Source organism: Dasypus novemcinctus, chromosome 12 (assembly GCF_030445035.2).
Source record: "Dasypus novemcinctus isolate mDasNov1 chromosome 12, mDasNov1.1.hap2, whole genome shotgun sequence".
In the NCBI taxonomy this organism is placed as follows: domain Eukaryota; kingdom Metazoa; phylum Chordata; class Mammalia; order Cingulata; family Dasypodidae; genus Dasypus; species Dasypus novemcinctus.
Genome location: NC_080684.1, coordinates 46,328,679 through 46,354,129, shown reverse-complemented (window position 1 = coordinate 46,354,129; position 25,451 = coordinate 46,328,679). Strand labels below are relative to the sequence as shown.

General features: G+C 41.9%; 1 protein-coding gene across 3 annotated transcripts in view; it reads right to left on the bottom strand.

Annotated features, from left to right (window-relative positions):
* Positions 1-8,248: 8,248 nt before the first annotated feature.
* Positions 8,249-25,451, bottom strand: part of TBC1D30 (TBC1 domain family member 30) — a 114,477-nt gene continuing 97,274 nt past the window's right edge. For 2 of the 3 annotated variants that reach the window (XM_058308370.2, XM_004449534.4), the window contains 4 exons: positions 19,823-19,935; positions 17,644-17,783; positions 16,366-16,572; positions 8,249-11,681 (listed from right to left, as the gene is read on the bottom strand). In XM_058308370.2, coding sequence (XP_058164353.1) covers positions 10,897-11,681; positions 16,366-16,572; positions 17,644-17,783; positions 19,823-19,935 — 1,245 coding nt within the window. In that variant the 3' untranslated portion in view covers positions 8,249-10,896. Of the gene's footprint in view, positions 11,682-16,124; positions 16,185-16,365; positions 16,573-17,643; positions 17,784-19,822; positions 19,936-25,451 lie in introns of all 3 variants that reach the window. The other variant, XM_004449533.3, reaches the window with a different exon arrangement.

Below are 25,451 nucleotides of genomic sequence, written 5' to 3'. Positions count from 1 at the left end.
CAAGAAGATACTGTTTTTAAACTAATCCATCCCTGTGGGTGTGAGATCCTTTGATTGCATGAAATTCAGGTGAGGGGGCTTTGATTGGATCACTTGATTATATCTCTTTAGGACTTTTTTTTTTTTTAAAGATTTATTTTTATTTATTTAATTCCCCTCCCCTCCCCCGGTTGTCTGTTTTCTGTGTCTTTTTGCTGCATCTTGTTTCTTTGTCCACTTCTGTTGTTGCCAGCCACGGGAAGTGTGGGCGGAGCCATTCCTCGGCAGGCTACACTTTCTTCTGCGCTGGGCGGCTCTCCTTACCGGGTGCACTCCTTGCGCGTGGGGCTCCCCTACGCAGGGGACACCCCTACACGGGGGACACCCCTGGGTGGCGCAGCACTCCTTGCGCGCATCAGCACTGCGCATGGGCCAGCTCCACACGGGTCAAGGAGGCCTGGGGTTTGAACCTCAGACCTCCCATGTGGTAGACAGACGCCCTAACCACTGGGCCAAAGTCTGTTTCCCTCTTTAGGACTTTTGATTGGACTACATCAGTGAGGCATGACTCAGGTTGGGTCTCAGCCCTCTTACTGGAGCTTTATATAAATGGAGGCAAAGGGAGACACATTGAGAAAGCAAGCTGCCATTTTTTGAGCCTGCTGTGTGAGAGAGGACGTGAGGATCACTAGCAACCAAAGCTTAAACATGATGCCCCCAAAAGACTGGGTCCACAGAGAAGCTCAAGGCTGAAGAGATGAGCCACATGCCTGATAGCCCGCAGATGAATTTGAGAAAAAAGCAGAGCAGCCGAGACTGAGAGAAAATAGCCCAGAAAGAGACAGGTTCTATGACTGAGCATCCACAGCTGGGCTCCAGGAGATGGTGAGCCCAGAGGGGAAGGCGGGGAACCTCAGCCGAGATCAGCCGCCATGTTGCTTCACCAGGACATCAGGACACCACCACGATCACCAGTGGCTGACTTTGGTGAGAAAGCATCTCTGCTGATGGCCCTGATCGGGACATTTCACAGCCTTGGAACTGTAAGCTTTTACCCTAAATAAAATTCCCATTATAAAAGCCAATCCATTTCTGGTATTTTGCAACAGCAGCCCTGTGGCAAACTAAGATGTACCCATTTAAAGTAAAAATTAAATAATTTCATAAATGTTCTGTTGCGTTAAAAATTGAAAACCAATGCAGTCTGATGTTTATTAATTCCATTATTCCAAATACAAACACTTTTTATTTAAAAATTCCATGATTCTGTGATAGATTTCCTACTTGAAAAGTTCTCTAAAAATTCGGGCCTGGAGCTCCACATTCAAAAACAAGCTTTAAGCTTTTGACCATCTGTGAAGTCCTGTTGCATATACCTCCGTAGAGTTTACCACAGAACAGTTTTATGTATCCTGAGTTTTCCCAGACCTCTGCAACTTTTTGGTCCAGAGCCCCTTTAACAATGACTCCAGTCACCGTTCTTCCTGACATATGCTGCAATAGGAATCCTGTGAAGTCCTCTCACCTCCCTAACACTGGGCAAAGTTTTCTCGGAATCCTCAGGGACACCTCATGTTCCCAAACAGGTGTGCTCCTAACAGTTGCTTGCACAGCTCTGTTGAACATGGAAGCTCCCGGAACAGCCTTTCTCCGACTCAGCCCACTGCTCCCCCAGCAGACACCACCAGAGGTGCGCTCGAGCAGGGGTTCTTAACCGGGCGTCCAGGGACCAGTCCGTGAACTTGACTTGAAAATTCAAAAGAACATTATTCTTGTGGGGACATGTTGGTGTGGGTGTGATAGGTATATATTGATTAAATAATACACAGTATAGTGTGGACTTAGTAAGGGGTCCATGGTTGTCACCTGATTAGCAAAGGGGTCTGTGGAACAAAAAAGGTAAAGAACCCCTGTGCTAGAGCCTTCTCCGTGGGCAAACTGCATGGCCACCTGGGGAAGGCAGAGGGAATGCAGCTTTCTGTGAGGGAAATCCCACCCATAAGCTCGGGCTCCCAACTTTTGTGGATTTTGGTGAAACAGCTCTTTGGTGTTTTACACACAGTCACTCTGCTCTCCAGGGGACACCACTGTGAAGGCAGTTAGGGCTGGAATGGTGGACAAATTGGGGGAAGGCAGTTTCACTCAGAATCCCCTCTCCTGTGATGAGGAGACACACAACCAAAGAAGACTCCCAGGGCTTGAGGAAAAAACCCCTTCTTAAACAAGAACCTTATTCCGACTCTGTCACCTCTCTACCTCTCTGTTAATAATATCCTGGATAGGAGATGACAGAGCCAAAAATCAGAGAGAGCAGCTCAGGAGAGGTTCAAATCACCATAAAGTAAAAATAATATTATCTACCACTCACTGATTTTGTGTCCACTATTTTGCTTTTATAATCTGTAATCTTTATTACATTTATGTTCCATTTAAAAGAGGTTTTCAGTAGAAATGGCAGAAAACCTGACCCAAACTGGCTAAATCCCAAAACTGGAATGTTGGCTAATGTAATAAATGGTACGGAGAGGGACTGATTTCAGGTTTGGCCTGAACCAGGGCTCAAATTATCTGAAAAGGGCCTGGTTTCTTTGTTTTTCCGCTCTGTTTGCTAGGCGTTGACTCCCTTCTCAACAAGCTCTCCCCTCATGGTTGCAAGATGGCTGCCAGCACCAACTCTAGCTTCTTCCTTCCAGTTTCAAATCCAGTAGAAATGAACATATCTGCTTCCCAGAGTTCAAAACAAGAGTCCTGCAATTGAGTTGCTTTGCCCTGGTGTTGGTCCATGAGTCAAAAACCATGACCAGGAGGAAGGAGAGTGCTGAGTGGCTTAGCTAGGCCCTGTGCTCCTGGGGCATCAACCTTGCTGGAAGCACATGGACAGAGGATAGGGGAAGCTGGTTCCCCAAGCAAAATCAGGGCATTTTTGCCAAAGGGGTGTCAATTCTAGACAAGCAGAAACAGCACATGTCTACAACAAACCCTATGAAATTCTTATTCCAATTGTACAGATATAGAAATTGATTGTTTAGGATGTAAAGAGACTTGCCCAAAGTCATACAATGAGGAAGCAGCACGGTTTAGATTTGACCCCATTATTAATGTGCATGATCACACTAAAAACTGGGTAGGCACTTACCAGACAGACTGGGGCAAGGAGGTGCTCTAAGCAGAGGTTTAATCTACAAGGAGGTATGCGGGTATATGGTGGGCAGGGAGCCTTCAGGGAATTACAAGTTATATGCAAAGCTGTAAGACAGTGCAGCAAAAGAAAGAGCCCAGGCTCTGGGTCAGAAGGATCAGCACTGCTATTACCAGCTTTGTGATTGTGGTCAAGATGTCACCTCAGTTTCCTCATCTCTAATACAAGAGATAATATGCTTTGCAGGGTTCTTGGGAGGAATAAATGAGATAACCTATACAAAGGAGCCAGTATAGTACCTAGCATGTAGGCACTCAACAAATGGCTGATGTTATTTTGCTGATGATGCTGATTAATAGGGAAGAGGGTGGTAAAAATAAGCTGGAAAGGGGAACCAATATGGCTCAAGCAGTTGGGCACTCGCCTCCCACATGGGAGGTCCATTGATTCGGTTCCCGGTGCCTCCTAAAAAAGATGAGCAGACAACAAGCTGACACAACAAGCTGGCACAATGAAACACAATGAGCAAGAAGTGGATGTGGCTCAAGCAATTGAGAACCCACCTCCCACTTGGGACGTTCAAGGTTCAGTTCCTGGGAAGCGGATGTGGCTCAACAGATACAGCATCTGCCTACCATATAGGAGGTCCAAGGGTTTGATACCCAGGGCCTCGTGGCTTGTGTGGTGAGCTGGTCCACGCGCAGTGCTGCTGCATGCAAGGAGTGCCGGCCCACGCAGGGATGCTCCATGAAAGGTGACCCCCACATGAGGAGTGGTCCCTGTGCAAGGAGAGCTGCCAAGCGCAAAACCGCAGCCCGCCCAGGAGTGGTGCCACACACATGGAGAGCTGACGGAGCAAGATGACGCTACAAAAAGAGACACAGATCCCCAGTGCCGCCAGATGAGAATACAAGTGAACACAGAAGAACACACAGTGAATGGACACAGAGAGCAGACAATGGGGGGAGGGGGCAGAGAGAAATAAATCTTTTTTTAAAAAAAAGGTTTGGTTCCTGGTGACTCGTAAAGAAGACAAGCAGACAGAGAGAATGCATACTGGTATGGGATACCAATGACAAGTGATATATGGCTGACAGGGAGCTGTACAGAACATATGTCCAGGGTGCATGGCAATGATTGGATATACTCATAGCGGCAACAATTAAAAACCACAGCAGGGGGAGTACTGGGTTTCTGGCCAGTGGTGCTCTGTCGTGGTCCCCAGGGGAACAGCGACAGTCTCCCAGGTACAGCGGAGGGGACCGGGAGGAAATGAGGGTTCAACAGTGAGCCCCTGATGCTAATGACTATGTTTGTGAGCTGATAAACCTAAAATAAGAACAAGGCATACAGCAACATTGTGCCTGGGAATTTCCTCCTGTCAGCCTTCATGTTACTCAAATGTGGCCAGTCTCGAAGCCAAACTCAGCATGTAAATGCAATGCCTTCCCTCCAGCGTGGGACATGACACCCGGGGATGAGCCTCCCTGGCAACGAGGGACCACTATCAAATACCAACTGATGATGCAACTGGAAAAGGACCTTATATGGAAGATTCAATGCGGATCAGCAGAATATCCATGTCTACATAAAATAACATGTCTTTAAAATGCTGTTTGACCTAAAGTAAGGGGGAAATGGAAAGGAGAAATGAGTTTATATGGCTACGAGTTTCTAAAAAAGAGTCTGGAGGCTGGCAGAAGGATTGCCCTCATGCACAACTGAGCAGAGTCAGAGAGACAGATAAAGCAGATACAACCCCCAGATATTGGCTCCTATGAAGGCTAAAGAGACCCATGAGAGTTATGGTCATGGCCGATGGGGTTGACTAACAGGGCAGATGGCCCCTCTTTGGAAACGGTGTTTATGTGTGATGAATCTGGACTCAGATGGGATCTCCCTTCATAAGGCTTTCATGCTAATGTGATAGAGGTGCAGTTAACGTTGGGGTTTAAGATAGATTTAGGGGATTTGAATCTCTGGACCGACAATGTGATAACCAGGTCCTGAGCCTCAACAGACTCCAGCACCTACAATCTGATTTATTGGACTTATCACACTCAGCTAAGATGGAGTTGAAGAAGGACAATCACCACACCATGGAGCCTAGAGTGATTACAACCGAAAATGGGAGGATTGCATCCAGCATCCAGGTGGAATCTGAGCCTCCTCTTGACATAGAGGTGCAATGGACACTACCAATCCAATGTCCACAAAGAAGAGGTGGCATTGGATTGGGAAAAGTGGACATGGTGGAAGATGGGTGTGGGGAAAGGCAGGAAGAGATGAGAGGTGGAGGCGTCTTTGGGTCATGGAGCTGCCCTGGATGGTGCCTCAGAGGTAATCACCGGACATTGTAAATCCTCACAGGGTCCACTGGATGGAATGGAGGCGAGTATGGACCATGATGTGGACCATTGTCTATGAGGTGCAGAGGTGCCCAAAGATGTACTTACCAAATCCGATGGATATGTCATGATGATGGGAACGAGTGTTGTTGGGGGGGGAGAGGGAGGGGGGGTGGGGATGAATGGGACCTCACATATATATTTTTAATGTAATATTATTACAAAGTCAATAATAAAATAAAATAAAAAAAAAAAATAAGAGAAAAAAAAAAAAAAAGAGAGAATGCAAAGTACAGAGAATGAGCAGATAGATAAGGGAGCCATCTCAGGCGAGGGGGGGGGGGGTGTGTGTGTGTGTGAAATAAATAAAATTTTTAAATTAATTTTTAGAAAGTGGGAAAATTAGCATAGGTCAGATCATGCTAAGATAAAGACTGCAGCTTTTATCCTTTAGAAAATGGGGAATGATTGAAGGATTCTGACCAGAGAGACGAAGACTTGATCAATTTTTCATCCCAGAAAGATCACTCTGGCTGCAACGTGCAGCAAACAGTGGCAGAAAGAGGTGGGGCAGGGCAGGGGAGACTGCAGGATGGGTGACAGAGACCATTAAAATAGTTCTACCACTATACACTTATTATGTATGTTCATATAAAAATGATATAAAGATAGTAATAACAACAGGGTGGTTGGGGGAAAACACTTTGGTTAGTAATAATATTTTGACAATGCTCTTTAATCATTAGTTAAAAATGTTTCACAACAATGCAAGGTATTGGTGGTAGGGTGAGTTATGAAAGTCCTGTATGATGTTATGTATGTTTGTTTTGTAAGTTCACAACTATTACTATACACTTATTGTTTGTGTATGTTTATGTGTGAGTGATAAACTTCAGTAAGTTTTTTTAAAAAGTTTGTCCACCAGTGGTTGCCAAACCTAGTTCAGCATCAGAATTACTTGAAGCTTTTTGTTTTGTCGTTGCATTGTTTTATTTTAATGTTGATTCCTGGACTGCCTGGGGTTGGAAGGCACAAGAGCTGAAGTTATCAGCTTGTTCTTTTCCAGAAAGCTGAGGCTCTTCATTGGAATTGATCTACCTTTTCTTCCCAGTGATCAGCATTGCCCTAAACGAAAACTAGAATTGTTTTTAGCAGGAATGCAAAGATTATGAAACAGGACACTTTCATGTTTTTCACTTAAAAGAAAAAAAAAAGACCCTTGAAGGCCCTGGGGTGCAGGGTATATTGGTCAGATAAGGGCTGCCTGGACTGGAAGGAATGAAGAGAATGGAATGCAGCATGACTTTGAGAAGAGTGGGCCTCGCCCTAGGGGAGCACAGGGAAGGAAGTAGACTCAGCATCAGAATACCGCTGTCAGGGAGCCCGGTGGAACCTTATCCAACAGCTACAGGCTACCTGTCCCCATTCCAGTGAGCACAGGCTGCCTGGGTGGAAAAACCATATTCACAGCTGTCTTTAGCCATCATCCAGTAAGCGCCTCCCCATTAACGGCTGTGTCCATCTTGTCTCATTGACTCCAGGCTTGGCTGACATTAATCTGAACTGCCTTATGTGGATAAGAGAAAACCTCCATTTCAATGGTCCATGGGCCCATGGGCCACTGCATTTCCATCCTGTGATAAACCATAATTCACCCAACAGTTTCCCTATTCTCAGCTATTTTGACTGTTTCCAGATTTCCACTTAAATTTAACACAGCAATGAACATTTTACACATGAAACTTTTACTGCTATCACTTCCAAATCTAAAATATCTAATATTCTTTGATAAAATTTGGTAATGGCTAGTTTTCTGAGTTCAAGACACCAATTTTCAAGTACTATTTCCTTCTGAAAGGATGCAATATAGAGATCCTTTGATAACATTCAATACCCGTTGATGATTTAATTTAAAAAAAACAAACTTTTAACAAGCAAAGAAAAAAAGGTAATTTCTTTAACCTGGTAAAAAAAGGTACCTACCAGGAACCTCAGCAAACGTCTTTCTTAATGGTTCCCTTAAAGGTCAGAAGCAAGATACAAAAGCCAGTTATCCTGCTTCTATCAACAGTGTGCTGGAGGTCCCAGAAAAGGGGGAAAAGGGAAAGAAAGGGCTGTGTCTTCCAAGGGCCTAGAGAAACAGGCATTCCCTTGCACTGCTTGTACAATAAGTTCAAACTTTATGGGAGGCAAGTAATCACTGAATAAAGGCTTAAAAAATGTACAAGGAAATATCGGAAAGACCTATATCAGGGAGCCAATGGTTCCTTTGTGCTCTTTTGGGTTTTTCCAAATATTATTAATTTTGTTACTTTTCTAATTAAGAAAAATAATACATTTATTTTAAATGCTGCCTCATATGTTTGCTGCAGGCAGAAAAGATGGTGACCCAGAAACTAAGAGAGATTTTGTAAGGAGAGATGGCTAGAGCCGTGGTCACAGCTCTCTAGTCATCTAAAAACCCTAAGACCAGAAAGCTAAATCATATTCTTATTGACCTGTTTTATTAACACAAAAAGAAAGAAAATGTCTAAAGGTTAATTTAACAAACACATATACACACACACTTAAGTAAACGCTCTCTTACTCATACAGGAACAGGCTATTCTACCAAGTTCTGGGCAGGTGACATGCCACCAGCGGTTAGACTGAAAAGATGGACCATATTGAGTTGCTTCCTTGGTTCATGTAACCAAGGGATGGGCACTGAAGAAAGATAGAAGGGAGAGGGGAATGCTGCAACAGTGTTCCATGCTTGCTCCAACAGAAAATGGCACCCAGATATAACAAGAGTCTTTATGCATATACCTTTGTAATCAATACAATCCTTCAGAACAAGAGACAAAAAAGGAATACAATGTTCCAAACAGTTACAACCTATAGGTTCAGATCATCTATAGAACTCAGGTGAGGAGCCAACAGATGCGTTGACTCTGCGTAAGTGCTGAGCGAGTACAAACAAATCTAAAAATAAAAAACTGCTACTTGTTAAGTACTTCTGGTGCTTGCATACAGTGTCCAGTACAAAGGGAAGATATCAAGTCCATACTAGTCTTTGTACATGATATGTAGTAGAGGCTACTGCAGGTCTCTTTATTTTCTGAAGTAGGCAAGGTTCATAAATTGACCAATTCACATTGTCACTACTTGGCACAATACATGCATGTTGTTGGTACAGAAAAGTGTTGTAACAGCAATGTCCATTTTTAAATCATAACAAGGTCATTTTCACCTTGACAGACTATTACTCTTCCAGTTATTCATTCATTCAACAAATAGTTAACCCCAAACCTTACCCCATGTCATCCATCCCCTTCCCAGGAAGACCACCACCAACTAATGGACGAGAGGAGACTTTACAGGGCATGGCATGTAAAGGGTAAGCCCTAAGCTGGCTCCACCCCATTTTCCACCTCCTTGAACCTGGACCATCAGGGAGCTGGTGAGCTGAACTCAGAGAGGAAAGAGCAAACAGGACTATTCTGACTCATTTGCAACAGGAAAGGAAAAAAAGAATATGAAGTGGAACTATTCTTATCTGTAAAATTTAGCAGATGGAAGAAGAACGTGTCACTGCGGTAGGTCTCTTCTCCCAGGGCTGGTGTGCAAATAAGCCTAACTCTCCACCTACACCTTTCCAAGACTCGGGCTGTGGGCATGGCTGTTATATAAGAAGCTGCATGCTAACCTCAGACATGACAGAATTCAAGACCAGAACTGCAGGAACGTATTAGTCATATTTTCCATCTTCAGTTCATTTGGCGGTAAAAACACCATGAAGGGGACAGAATGCTTTTCTCACTTTATATGTCATTCTTATGTTTTTTGGCAAAAAGTGCACATAACCACATTTTCTATTTTTAAAAAATTAGTACCTCTCATAGTAAAAGCCCCATCTAAAACTATTGCTTTGGTCTCAGAATTACCAGTCCCATTAGATCAAATTAATATTGACTGCATCAACAACATTCCTGAAAGCATCTCCAAAGTCTTCCAGGGACAAGGATAAAGATGCTGAGTGTCTGCTTCTAATGAAGTTGGGAGGAGCCTTATGTTCCACCAAAGGACATCTGCATGAAGCATTAAAAAATGAGCTACATTTTCAGGAGAAGGTCAGATTTGGTTTTGTGAAACTCTATCAAGAGACTCTGTACCATTTGGAGAAAAGACCTTTGAGTCAGAAAGGACTGTAGGGAATGGCTTCTGAGTCTTCATTTTAATGACCTACGTAGCCGATGTATCTGTGTACAAAGAGCATTAAACCTGCCTACTGCACTGGAGGAAACGTGCCTACGTGCCAGGAAATCTAGGAGTTATACCTTGAGTAACGCAAGTGTTACTTCATCTCTGTGTGGCTCAGCGTTCCCATCTGCATAGTGGAGATAAAGGGCACTGGGACCAGGGGAGGAGTGGGCAAGAGAGAGCTAGAAAGCACAAGAGCCTTCTCTGGAGAAAGGCAGTGTTCAAGTAACAAAGCACTCCAATCAAAAAAGCATAAAATTCAAGTAACAGTTGCAGGTGCTTATGTTCTGGCATTTGAGGCTGGAGGCTCTTTGGGAGCAGAGGATTTGCCCCTCTGCCACGGAGACCAGGCAGGTAAATGTGCTGCAAGGTGGAAGATGCAGGATCCAAACCACTGAGGACCAAAGCTCACCTGGAGAGGAGCTGATGAACCTTGGGGAAAGCTTAGTGGAACCAGCAAGCTGTTCAGAACAATTGCTTAACGTATAACCCATTTGTGTTCTCTGTGTAAGATCTTCACATTGGTTATCAACCTAAATTTCAACAAACTAAAAGTTTTCATCCTTTTGCAGGTAGAAACACAAAGTTAAAAACAGGCTATCCATATTTTTTTCCTATGTGCTTTAGCATCTTGAGCAGCTGAAAGAAATTACTAAGGGAAAACACAAACACCCAGACATCCCCTCATTGGGCATGAAGAGGGAAATCCAGAAGTTTCTTGCAACTAAGACTTACTTTCTTTTTTTAGTTTTTGTTCTAGCAAGGTAGTGTGTGCATGCTTGAGTATTAAAAACACTAGAGAATTGGAAGGTTTTGAGGGTGTTGTCACAGGGGACCTTACAGGCCCTCAGAGAAGGAGGAAGGAAGAGGGGTTAACAGTCCAGATACATAGTCTTTTCTAAACAGCTCACAATGAAAAATTGGAAAACCTTCACATTTTAAAAGCACAATATTTATTTTGCTATTAGAATCCACTGCATCAGTTCTCAAGTGGATGTCACCATGGGAAAACATCCCTATTCTGGCTCTCCTTATAAAACGTTCAATTGCCCTTTTATGGACTGTTACTCATCTCAGAACCTCTCTGCTCATTTTCATTGGACAATTAAAACTCTGTTGGAGTCATTCAGCTGGAAACCTTGTACTCCCATAAAAAGGTACATCAGGAGACAAAGTTCTTAGGAGACGTCATCGTTTCTTAGTGCCACTGTTTCCACCTCCGGATTTGCTGACGCTCCTGCTTATCTGAGGGAAGTGCACGGTTGGGGTTCTTTCTGTAGGACCATATAATCCCAAATTCCTGGCTGTGGCTGACTTCCGGAGTGGTTTGACGCTGGGAAAGGGGCTAAAGATGGGAGTTTTAGGGTTGCTGCTTTGGGGAGGTCTGCTGGTGGCTTTGTTTTCTCCAGGTGCATTAGTCGGCTCTAAGAAGTGCCGCTGGCTGGGCAAGGGCACCTTGGGCTCAGCTTCAGCAGCAGCATCCCTGTGGTTCAGCTCCAAGACTTCTAGCTTCACCTGAACTGCAGAGACACTGGCATTAGCCTCCCCAAACACTGGCTCTGGAGATTGTCCTTCGATTCGCCTTCCAGTGCCTTCAGAGCTGCTGCCTTCTCTTTGAGCTGTCGCCGCACAACTGAAGGAAAACTCCTCCACCACCCCCGAGTTGTTAGTTTTGCAGCCCTCACTCTGCTCTTCTATCAGCCCAATGGTGTCCCCACAGCCCAGCTGACTCTTGGTTCTCGTCATGGTCTTTTTGTGGACTCGGATGTGAGTTCTCCATGGAGAGTTGAGTTTTGTCTTAAGGTCTTCATGAGACACAGGGGATATTTTGCCTCCTGTGTGACCAGGGATGTGTATGACAGCATTCTTGGCAGCTCTGTTAGTCATTTTCATCTTCTTTCCTAAAAGAAGGTGGTTTATAACTGGAGAATTGTTTATCTGGGACGGGAGAAGGCTGGTCACTGGCCCTTTGTCTGAAAGAAATGTTGAAAGGTTTTGTGAAACATACCCCAGGGAAACACATCCATTACAGAAAAGAGATCATGAGAATGTTCCCCTGTATCCCTTCCCATCTATTTCCCAGGTGCTGGCAGAGTCATGTGACTGAAAGCAGCAGGAACTGAATTCTGCCATAGAGTTTTCTCTTCAAAAAGGAGGAGATTATAGGCTGATGATATAAAAAGGGATGGAGACTCTGACCACTCATTTCTAATTAGAGTCCAGGAACCTAAATTTTTTGCAGAGATGTTTTGTCTCTGAGCAGCAACCTCAGAGATCTTTTATCTAGACAATCTAAAGATTTTCTAAAATAACAAGACAAACACGATGAGCATATGGATTACCAGCTGCGAGCTTCTGAGAGGTACAAAAACACTGCACGTAATAAGGTGTGAGACAGCAGAACGAGAAAGGTGATAAATGGTAGTAAAAATGCAGTGTAACCACAGGTGATCAATGCCTGATCCTAGGTACAAAAAGTCACTTGTTTCCTCAACGGACTTTGAAAGTAAATTGAAAATCAGAAAGCACCAAAGCTTAGTCCTTCTGGAGGGCACTTTTCATGATATTATTGTCCTCCTCCTGTGGTTATGAGGAGGCCCCTATTTCTGTTGCAGCAGTGAACACTCAAGGGCCCCAGGATGACAGCAGTGGCAGAAGTAGCAGGGAGAAGGCCCCTCCACCTTTGTGTAGAAATCTTTCTCTTTGATGTTCTTCCACCCTTAAACCACCTGGGTGAAGGTCCTTCCACCCTTAAATCTACTGTTGTCTTCTACCCCTGGTCACACCCCGCTCTCCAATGAAGACCCTGACAACTGTCTCCTTACATTCTGTCCTATCATCTTCCTTGATAACCTTCCCATCTGTGTGGCAGGTCCATCCACTACCTAAACTCAGAGTTCTTCAGTCTCCCCCGTTCCAGGTCCTTCACCACCATTCCATACCCATGTTTACATCCTATACTTGATCATGCAGATCTACATTATGTGTTATCAATCCTACTGCACCTGGTACTGAGTCATGGAGACTTCTGGCTTTTGCTCCCTCATTCTTCTTGTAGCCTCTTACCCATCTCTGGCTCACTTACACCCTTACCCAGCCCAGATGCCTATGTGATCACCTGGACCACTGCCTCACCAGCCACCACCCATCCCAGGCATCCCTATTCCTTTTTCGTATGTTGCTGGCAAAATCCCAACTCCTGAATTTATAATCTACATTCTCTTTTCTGAAACCAAGCTGCTCACAACTGCTAGAGGCAAAAATCACACAGCCATGTGGATCGAAAGCCCTTCAGATTCATGTTTTCCTATTTTTGCTGTGTCCTCAATGCCGTTGAACAATCTTTCTTTTCCTCTCCCATTTCCCTATCCAATGGGATTGGCCTATCCAAATCTTCATTACTTTTATTTTTAAAGATTTATTTATTTATTTCTCAACCTCCTCCCCCTCATTGTTTGCTCTCTGTGTCCATTCGCTATGTGCTCTTCTGTGTCTGCTTGTATTCTCATTAGGAGGCTCCAGGAACCAACCCTGAGACTTTCTGGAGTGGGAGAGAGGCGATCATTCTCTTGCACCACCTCAGCTCCCTGTTCTGCTACATCTTTTATTGTGTCTCCTCTGTGTCTCTTTTTGTTGCATCATCTTGCTGCGCCAGCTCTCCACGTCAGCTGGCACTCGTGTGTGCGGCAGCACTCCTGTGCAGGGCTGCACTCTCACGTGGGCCAGCTCACCATGCGGGCCAGTTTGCCTTCACCAGGAGGCCCTGGGCATTGAACCCTGGACCTCCTATATGGTAGATTGTAGCCCAACTGCTTGAGCCACAACCATTTCCCTTCATTACTTTTTAAAGCTCCCACCCAACTACTAACTTATTCACTCCCAGCAGATGACCTTTCCTCCAATTTCTCCATGAAAACAGAAGCTATTAGGTCTGAAAGGTCCCAGCTCCCTGTCCTCCCTAATCTAGGAAGCTGGTACCTCAACTACTATCCTTACCATCTTTAAGGCTCAGAAACAGACATTCTTTGCCTCTTATTCAAGGCCAATATCTCCACCTGTGCTGCTAATCCTGTCCTAGCCTATCTCCTCTAAAACCTTTCCTGGGAGGCAGATGTGGCTCAGACAATTGAGCTCCCACCTACCACATGGGAGATCCCTGGTTTGGTTCCCAGTGCCTCCTAAAGAAGACAACAAGCCAGTGGGGCGGGCAGGCATGGCAAGGTGACACAACAAGAGACACGAGAAGGAAACCATGAGACACATAACAAAGCAGGGAGCAGAGGTTCCAGTGCCTTCTAAAAAAGAAGACGAGCAGGACAGCAAGCTGAAATGACGGGCAAGCACAGCAAGCTGATACAACAAAAGACACAAGAAGAAAAATATGAGAGACACAACAAAGCAGAAAACAGAGGTGGCTCAAGTGTTTAGGTACTTCCTTCCCATATTGGAGGGCCTGGGTTCAGTTCCCAGTGCCTCCTAAAGAAACAAAGAAGACAAGCAGATACAGCAGTGCAAACAACGAGGGGTGGGGAGAAATAATAAATAAAAATAAATCTTACAACCTTTCCTAAAGTGTTGTCGCTGCCCAACAGCACAAGCATCACCTACAAGCTTGTTGGAAATACTCAGCCCAAGCCAAACCCACTGAAGCAGATTCTGCATTCAGCAGCCCACCAAGTGATTCATATACACACTAAAATTTAAGAATCACTATTCTAGAACTTGACCTTTGAGAAACAATCTCTCCCTTAAAGAGAACCACATAGAACATGATTTAGAGGAATAGTTGACAAACTTTTTCTTAAAGGCCCAGATTATAAATATTTTATCCATTCTAGTGTGAAATCAGCTATAAACAAGATGTAGGCAAGTGGACAAGGCTATGTGCCAATAAAATTTTATTTATGAAAATAGGCAGGGGACAGTATTTGGCCTCTGGGCCATAGTTTGCTGACCTCTGGCTAGAGGACAAGTCACTGGGCTGATTTAGTTGATTATTTACCATCCCATTTCAGCATTATGTAGCTGAAAAGGGACTATACAAAGAGTCAAAACACCTTGGTTCTAGCCCTAGCCTGGTCACTCACTGTGGTCATATGACCCTAGACAATCACTCGACCCTCCTGAATTGCTCTTTCTCATCTTTAAAAAGGAGATAAGGAGAAGCGGATGTGGCTCACTCAATTGGCCTCCTGCCTAGCATACTGGAGGCCCTGGGTTCGCTTCCCAGGGCCTCCTTGTGAAGGGACGCTGGCCCGCACCCCACGGAGACCTGACAGCCACAGAGAGCTGGTGCAGCAAGATGACACAACAAAAGGAGACAAGCAGACACAGAAGAATGCTCAGTGAATGGCACAGAGGGCAGACAGCGAGCAAGAGGCAAGGAGCGGGGATAAATAAATAAAAATAAATCTTTAAAAAAAAAAAGTAAAGCCTATTTCTAAAACTCACTTAAAAAAGAAAGAGATAAGAGTATCTGTCCCTGCCCTCCTCAGAAATTTGTTTTAAAGACAAAATGATGAACTATATGTATAAATGTTTTGAAAATTAAAGTGCTGTTATTGACAATTACTTTTTTTTTTTTTTTTTTTTTAGGGACTGGGGACTGGGGCTTGAACCCAGGACCTGGTATGTAGAAGCTGGCACTCAACCACTGAGCCACATCAGCTCCCCTGAGTCAGTTGGGTTTTTTTTTTTCTGTTTGTCTTGATTGTAGTTTGTTTTGTTTTGTTTTAGGAGGCACTGGGAACCAATCCCGGGAACTCCCCTGTGGGAAGCAGGCACTCAACTGCTTGAGCCACATCCACTTCCATCAATTACTCTTGTGATTGTTTTCCTGATGATTTAGGATAAAGTAAGGATCTTCAAGAAGTTGCCTATTCCCCCCGGATAAATGGAAGGCAAATTCGGTTTTTATGAAAGGTCAGTCATATGCTCACCAGCCTCTTAAAAACATGCTAAATTTATATCTCAGTTAATTCTGACAGGCATAATTTTCATTAGCAGATTCACTTAGAAGAAGACAAATTAACTCCCAAATCAGCACATATTAAACAAGAAAATGGATTGTCCACTGGGATTTTTTTAATTAAAAAAAAGAAAGCTTGGCAATCCTTGGAAAAGAGCATTCCCAACTGCACAATTGTGCTCTTCTCTGTACACTTCCAGGATACTGCTAACTAGTCAGTGAAGCACAGGCTCCTGAATGATCACAGCATGTTACATTACAACCTAAATGACTAGTGTGTAGTTTAATTTACTAGTGCTTAGATGACTAAATTCTATCTTCAGAAGGGTGAAATTTATGTGACCATTGCTCCACAATTTCTCAAGTCCAAGGATTGCATGGCTTTGCAACATCCTAATCATTTGCAACCCCTGCTCCACAAGCGCACGTAGTAAAGATGTGTTAATACCATCAATTGGCTGGTCCTTGGGACCTAAAAAGAACTCGCGGCCTTTTTCTTCTTTAGAGCCTGATAAAATAAAATAAAAAGTAAGATGCTGAATATGCTCTTAGCTCATGCCAGCTATGTTTGCCAATGCTGCACTAGAGTAATTTCAAAGCCATTCTAGGAATTACTTGTTCTTCCTTTTACAAATTAAGATTGTGAAATTGACAGATATGAAATTGATTGTAACAAAGAACCACATTACCTGCCCTGATATACACCTGATGAACCTGCTGCTGTTGTTTCTTTTTAATCCGAGAGTACTGCCGCTTCAAAGCATTGATATCTGTGGTCATGCGCTCCATCATCATACTGTTAAAAGCTGCATGGTATTCACTTCGGCAGGAATTGATTGCTCCTGGACTTAGTTCTGCAATGTTATTAGATCTCAGACTCTGCTCCTCATTGGGCTCTGTACTCAAAAGAAGAAAGGCAAAGAGACAGTCAGTGGAAAAATTAAGAGTTAAATGGGAATTGATTAATTACACTATAATCCTGTGTGGTATCTTAATTTCATGGCTGGCCTCAAAGATTTGAAGAGATATAAAGCAGAAGAAGTAGACTTGATCTGTGTTGTTCTAAAAGGAAAAACTAATCACAAGACCGGGAGGTGGAGGTAATTCTCATTGAAACTAGAAACCATGAACTAAGCAGAGAAATCTTGCAGAATGAGTTTCTTGAGTTTCCTGTCACTCAAGAAATTCATGCAGAGGCTAGATAACCATGTTTTAGATTTAGAGGGTCTTCTTATAGTGGAAGAAAAGGCAGTCAAAGAGGAATTCAAGTCAATCCAAATAGCATTTATTAAGCATCTACTTTTATGCTAGGCTCAATGCTAAGGAATGAACACATAAAGTTGAATCAGATGAATGGGGCAGAGGGTAGGGTATAAAAGTAACCATATATAAAGTTAAAGAATAAATCCAAGGACATCCTACTAAATGATAAAAATAATAGAAGATTCTTTTTTTTTAAGTTGGTTTTTTGTCTTTATTTATTTTTTAATGTTACATTAAAAAAAATGAGGTCCCCATATACCCCCCAACCCCCTCAACCCACTCCTCCCCCCATAACAACAACCTCCTCCATCATCATGAGACATTCATTGCACTTGGTGAACACATCTCTGAGCACCACTGCACCTCATGGTCAATGGTCCACACAATAGTCCACACTCTCCCACAGTCCACCCAGTGGGCCATGGGAGGACATACAATGTCTGGTAACTGTCCCTGCAGCACCACCCAGGACAACTCCAAGTCCCGAAAACACCCCCACATCACATCTCTTCCTCCCACTCCTTACCCCCAGCAGCCACCATGGCCACTTTCTCTAACCATCACACCAGTAGATTCTTTAATAAAGATCTTACATAGTGGTAGCCATAATTACCAAACAGTGATAATCACACATGTTATAATAATATCCTGGTTACGTGAACCAACATACTGTAATCATTTAGGGGAGAGCTACCTCTGTTTACCTTTAATTTGCTTTTGGTACTTCTGCAGTTCAGGTGCCAGGAGTCCACTAAAAGGGCCAAGACACCCTAGAGCATTAACGATAGCATCTTCATCATCTAGGTCATTCTCTTCATCACTGTCTCTGGCCTTACCATGTCGTCTTGAAAAACAGAAAAGAAGAAAAAGAAATATTCAAAGAAAACAGTAGTATTTTTAAATAAAGTAATATAGTCATATGGATTATATGACATATGGGTACGTATGTTTGTGTGTGTGTGTATAATATATATGTTCTCTCTCCCACCCCTGTTCAACTTCTGTCTAGTTCTCCACCTAATCCCCATAGGTAACCACTATTACTAGTTTCATATGTATCCTTCCATTTCTTTATGCATACTATATAGTCTTATTTTTCTTTTTGCATAAATATTAGCATACTACACAGACTCTTCTGCACCTTGCTTTTACTCACCTAAGAAATCTTTCCATATCCATACACAGAGCTGCCTCATCCTTTGTTATAGCTGCACTGTATTGTATATAATGTAGCTCCTGTGATGAAACCGGGTTGCTAATGGTACATGCTTACATTATTTCCAATATTGTGCTATTATAAACAATGCTACAATAAATAACCTTATACATACTGTGTTTTACACATATGTGAATACTTCTGTGGGATGATTACAAGAGTAGATTGCTGAGTCAAAGGATATATGCATTAGCAATTTTGCAAATACTGACAAATTGCCCACCACAAATCAAAGTAACCTCTCACCAGAAATGTATAACAGTGTCTGTTTCCCTATGGCTTTTTCATCAGAATATGTTATCAACCTTTTGAGTTTTTGCCAAAATAATAAGAAACAATATCTCAATCTAGTTTTAAACTGCATTTCTCTTACTATGACTGATGTTGTCTTTTTCTTTTAACTTTTTTTTCTCTCTCCTTCCCTGTCCCCACCCCCAGTTGTCTGTTCTCTGTGTCCATTTGCTGTGTGTTCTTCTGTGTCCGCTTGTATTCTTATCAGCAGCACCAGGAATGTGCATCTCCTTCTTCATTGTGGCATCCTACCGGCCAGCTCTCTGAGTGTGCGGCACCACTCCTGGGCAGGCTGCACTTTTTTGTGCTGGGCAACTCTCCTTACGGGGCACACTCCTTGAGCACGGGACTCCCCTACACAGGCGACACCCTTGCATGGCACAGCACTCCTTGCAACACATCAGCACTGGGCATGGGCCAGCTCCACATGGGTCAGGAGGCCCTGGGTTTGAATCCCGTACCTCCCATGTGGTAGGCAGATGCTCTATCCATTGAGCCAAATCCGCTTCCCTGATCTTACCTTTTATATTATGTGCCTATACCCATTCTTTGATTATTTTTCAGGTAAGTGGTTATTTTCTTATTGATTTCTAGGAGCTTTATATATTAGAGATACAAATCCGTATTTGGCATATGAATTAAAAATATTTTTCCACAAATTTTGAGTCTGCTTTGGAGTTTTTGTTTTGTTCTATTTTGGCTTGGTCATGCAGAAAAATTTTAATGTACTTAAATATTTTTGTTTATTGTTTTTTATCTTGAGTCAGTTACAAAGGCCTTCCCAATTCCAAAGAACTAAAGGAATTCTTCCACATTATCTTCTAATTTTATTTTTCATTTTTCCAATTAACTCATCCATCGATATGGAATTTATCGTATAGTATGGTATGAGGTATGTGACTCTAACTCTTTTTCTGTCCACATTTACGTCTCACTGACCCAGTATCATCTATTGTATATCTTTTCCCCATTGATATAATGTACCAATTTTTTATATACTAAATTGCTATATATATTTTTGACAATTTCTAGTCTTAATATTAAGTTAACTTGTCTACACTATCTATTCATGCACAAGCTTCATCTTATTTTAATTTTTGAGATTTTTAATATTTTATGTTTCAGGTTAAGTTGTAGGGTTGCTAAATATCTCAGTTTATATTCATAAATATGTTCAACTTTTTGGGAAAGTACACTTTTAAAAGTTGCATTCACATTGTTACCCACTCTTGAATTTACATAAAATCCTTTAGGAAAGACCATTCAGACTCTAAGTACCAAATTACTTTAAACATATTTCTAGAGCTTAATATTTATAATATTTTAAGGAATTAAGTCCTCTATTATGAAAATACCAAGGAAAGAAAAAACCTTACCCAGAAATTGAGGTGGCTTTAACTGTGGCTGGGAATGGGGTAATGTTGTAGGTATATTTTTCCCTCAACTCTGCCAACTGTGGGAAAGGGAATGGAGCCATAGAATAAACAGTCTGAAAAACAAAAGCAAAAATGCTAAGTCTGAAATGGTAGCCTGAAACAACTCTTATCAGTCCTGTAAGGATATTAAAATTATGATTTTGAGGGTGAAGAGGCAGATAGTACTCTTTACACACTTTCCTTCCACTTCAATATCTGCTTTGGAAAAAGACAAAGACCACTGATAAACCCAACAGTGAGATCTTCCATCAACCCAGCTATGAAGGGGCATTGGAATTGGAGAACACCGGTGGGTAAAAAAGGACAGTCTGACTTCCTCCTGCCCATATGATAATTGGGTTAATTCAGAAATCCATAGCTCCCTATCACTTCTGTAACTACCCATCAATGTTCGTTGTGTTTAGTGCTTGCTTTTCACAGATTCAAATGTCAGCCTTCTGAATAAAATTAAGTCTACTGGATGACCTTGTGATCAACTGTGAGCTTTCTCCAAAGATAATACCTTTTCAGATGTCCATGAATGAGTTCTAGGTGAAAATTCTTAGCAGGTATTTTTTAAGGAAAAAGCAAGAAAAAAGGAAGAGGGTGTAAAGCATAGGCTGTTAACAAATCTATAAATAAAAATTATAAAGAACACCTGTGCTTCTCCAGAATTATAAAATTATACAGCATTTTATCATCAGAAGGAAAGTAATCTTGTTTGCTCTTTTATTTTTATTAAAATTTAACTGCTCCAAAAATATTTCTTTAATTCTTTGGGTTCTTATTCACCAGAAAATGTATATAAATAACACTAACTTTCATTTTCCCAGGAAGTCATTCAAATAGGTTGATGAAGTTTTTCTAGGAAAATATTTAAAAGTGGTATTTTTTATTTCAAACAGGATTATTCTTCTGAAGGCTAAGGAGAGGTCAATATTTTCCTGGGTAGGAAGGAATAAAAGAGCTCTGAAAGGGATTTGATTTTGCTGCTGTTTCACTTTATAGCTAGCTCAGAGTCACCCTGAGACAGACAGTCCACTACAATCTTGATTCTAAACAGCCTGCAGATCTGACTCCCCCCAAACCTCACAGAATCAGCTTACACTTTACTATATCTGCCCAAGATTCCAAACAAGTAAGTGATAGCTAAAATTCCTTCCCTTCAATTCTCCATCACTTATTCTTCAAAGCTATCCAGCTTATAGTGACCATAAAAGTCATCTCTAAGCTGTCTTAACACATATTTAAATACATGATCACACCTAAAAGGTTGAGAAGCAGTACAAATTCAGTACAGTGACCTGTCCTCCTGGAAGGAAGCAGAAGGTATCAGTGGCTCCCACTAGCCTGGAGTGTGAGAGCCTCTTTTCCAGGGAGAGGTGTATGAGGGTGTTCACCTGTGTTGTTAAAGTCTTACTTCTTAAGTTGGATGGTGGGTATGTAGGTTTTATTAATACAATTCATATGCCTGAAATATTTCATATCATTTTATTAATAACATCATGATACTGAACCCTCAGGTTCTTTGCTCCCATAAAGGTAATTAGCAGCTAGCTCATCACCCACCAAAGCTGCCTCACTACCAGTACAGAGTTCTTTCCTCCTTGCTCTTATAATCATGTTTTTTTCCCACATCCTTTTCAGGAAAATGGAAGATGTGAAATCCTCTCCTAAGCATCCCAAATTTAGATCCAGACCAAGTGCTGTCTGTCACTCAGGCCTCGGTGGGGACCACATCAGCCTACCTGTATCTACTCAGCACTTAAAATGTGATCCCACAGTTGGGCCAAGAATCTGCCAGCCTCTCACCCATGTGATCTTTCTCCTTACCATTTTAGAAACTTGGTACAGACTTTTAAAAAGCCCATTCCATTTGGATTTAACTTTAAAAGATGAAATTATTAATGCTGGAACTTCAAAATGCCTTACAAGTCAAGTAAGATGTCTCATTGAAGACAACTAGCAGGGTTGACCAGCTGAAGAGTCTACCATGATTTATTTTCTTCTGGTTTTGTAAAAAGTATCTGAAAATTCCCTTGTCTAATCTTGGGATGGAAGTTTTTAAGGAGGAATGGGAAGGGCACGCTGCTCCCACTTCTCCCTACTCTCCCTCAGGACAGATGGTCTGGGCTCCTCCTGGTAGACAAGGGACACTTGCCTAAAGACACTTGATCAACCAAGAAAACTGGTTCCACTGAGCTTTTTTTAAAATTGTCTTTTAGTTTTAAACACTACTGAGCTTTTGTTTTCTATTTCCTATCTTCATTTCTCTACTGTGTACTTTTGATTAGAAGTTCAAAGAAGAAACAAACTTGTTTATAGTACCTCTTCACATACATTCACTCACAAATTTGAAGGTCTCACATATCTAAGGCATGCTTGTTCCATGAGTATTCCTGGCATACCATCACATCCTTAAGGTAACCAATAAGCTTAGAACAAGACAAGATCTAGGATTCTAACTTTGGAAATTGGTGATTTACAATGAATTCCAAGAAAGAAATTTTAGCAATCATCTCAGAGCCAAAATTAGAATGGAATTTAAACATAATTTAGTTCAACCTTCCTCCCACACAGGAGTCCCTTCTAGAACATCACCAACAGATGGTCATAAAGAAGCTGCTTAAGCAATTCCAGTTATGGATATGCACTATTTTGCAGGGCAGATGGTTTCAATTTTTGACAGCACTAATTAATCAAACATTATTCTTCTATTGAACAAGCATCCACCTCCTTGGAATTTCTACCCCATCACCAATGGGAAAAAGCAAATCCCACCTCATGACACCTAAGAATTCTCTCCAGATGACAGGAAATCATCAACAAATACCTTGGGCTATACACAATATCAATAGCATCTAAATGACTTTTCTCCATATAGCCCTCAAAGATTACAGGACAGACTGTCAAAAGTCTACCTGAAATCTAGATACACTACTTCCTCAGCATTTACCCTATCTTTTTTTCTAATACTAACAACACAAAAAGGACCATTGCTGATAAGAATGATGTGATTACAGAAAACAAAACAAAAACTAGAGTAGGTTATGTTGCATATAGGACTTAGAATTGAAAGAAATAAGTAAGACCAAAGGGGAAGAATCCTTTCATCTCTTTGGTGCAAAAATAAAGCTCTTATATTCAGTATATATTTTCATGTGAAGCCATTTCAGGTTTGCTGACAGATCTATAGCCCACCATAGTTGGATCAGAGCCACTGAATTAATCTTTTCAGAAACAGCGAATACAGAAAAGAGAGTGACTTTAAATGACTCTCACCATTTCTCTTCTTGATACTCTATGCCAAGGAAAACCAACAAGCCTATTTACTATCTGAGCTACCAACACACACGTAAATAGACATTTATATTCAGGCACTGCTAAAAAGGAATTTGATTTCCTTTTTCATTACTGACATGCTTTAAAGAAAACATGAAAACATAAATTGTACAAATTAGGTTCAGTTCATCTTCATACAAATGTTTTCCTAGGCAGGAGAAATGCTACTAAAATGAGATATAATCAGTCAACTCACAGTCTGCATTTCCTCCTCTAGAATTTTCTTAAAGCAGGGTAAGAACATTTTATTTTCTCCTAATACCTAAGACTGGAAGGAAACTCCCAAAGGACAAAGTGTGCGTCCAACAAAATCAAGTCTTCTGATATCTCTCACTCCTTCTGACAATTTTTAAACTTTAAGTGAAATAAAGATGTTGCCATATTCTCCTGAAGAGAATTTTAGCTTTTAAAAGGACATTCAGAATAAGGTAGAAGCAGTGTGTTGGGTGGGAAAAAAAGCATTTAAGCGAGGAGTTAAGGATTTGGGCTCAGGCCTGGGTCTACTTCTAGACAATCGCAGAAACTGGCAATTTGCTCTCCAAGCCTTAGTTTCCTTTCTGAAAAGTCACAGAATTAGGTGAGTTGATCTTTAAGAGTCTTTTAAGCTAGTTTTTCTCTAAGTGCTGTCTAAAAGCTACTTGCGTCAGGATCACCTGTGGGCCAGATAGCTGCATTTTAATATGCTCCTGAGGTCTTTCTTATACACAGTTGAGTCTGAAAATCACTGCCTCATGTTCTAATGTTCTATGCATCTGTGTATTCACGGAGATCCCAGATGTATTCTTAGCACTGTCCTAGGTATTGCAGGGATATGGAGTAATACATGGTCCCTACTGAGAAACTTACTACTTCATTAAAGAAATGAGATTAACATGCTTGGAAACATACCAAACAATACGAGATATTCTATAAATAGCATTAAATCCATTGCTGAAAATCTTAAGTATTGAAGAAACACAGAGGAGGCATCATCAGTGAGGGCTAAGATAACAGAGGTACCTTGGGAGTGGAGGAGAGAAGCAAGAGCGCAGGATCCAGGATGGAGCAGATAGGATTTTCACAGATGGAGCATCAGAGGGAAATACAAGCCCTGTCAGGGGAATGAGCAAGGCCTCCAGAGGGACAGGCAGGAAAAGAGCTATGACCAGTACAATAGGTTCCTGTTACAAAGCACTGGGAAGGTAAAGATGGGGCTGCCAAAGTGTAGGTCCAAAGCAACCTATCTGAAAACAAACCCATCATCCTGCTCCCATAAACTTGCCATCTTTCTCCTAAGCCAGAAACCTGGAGGTTGCCACTTCCTTCCCCCTCACTTCCACATCCATTTTCAGTGGCCAAGTCCAGTCAATTTCATCTTCTCAGTATGGAATCTACTCCATTTTTGCCTCTACATTCATTGCCTCTTTACAGGTTTCTGGTTGTTGACCCCTTCAAATCCATCCTTCACAGGACTGCCCAAGTATTCGACATAAGACACAACTCAAATAATTTCCCTCCTCTCCTTAAAATATTTCAGGTCCAAAACTCTTTTTTTCCTTCCAAAGCCTCCACAGAAAGCCTAGGGCTCCAGCAAGCATGATTTCAGAATCACTAACCTACAAGATCAAGTCCAAGCTTCTTCCCATGGCTTATGGTCTTCCACAACCCTGTCCCTGAATACCAAACTCCTCGTCAACTCCCTCAAACCATGCAGAGAGGTACAAATCAAATGCTCTGGTGATTCAAAGAAATGGGAGACAATTTTAACTGCGATTATCAGAGACTATTTCATAAAGAGGATGGCATCTGAACTGCAACTTTCAAAAGGAGGCAGGATTAAAACATATGGAGGCAGAAGAGAAAGAAGGGGCAGAGAAAACAAAGATGTGGAGGAAGAAAATTCCCAGGCACTTTTGGGAGCATGGAAGACAATCTGGTTTACTAAAGCAGGATAGAAATGGGAGTAATAGCAACTACAGCTGAAAAGATAGGTTAAGGCCAGAGAGACCAGAGCATTGGACAATAAGCTGAGAAATCTGTTTTGTTTCATAGGCAGTGAGTAGCCACTGAAGTTTCATAAGTAGGGGAGGGAAGGATGATATCTCAGAATCCTACTTTGTAATATGAATCAAACAGTTCTTTAGGATGTAAAGGATCCTATATGTGGAAAATGCCAACTGTGGCTATGGCACATAAAATGATTCTCAATAAAGGCACTTTCCACCAAGAGAATGAGTGGTGAAGCAGTGGCCCAGGATATGTAAGAGAA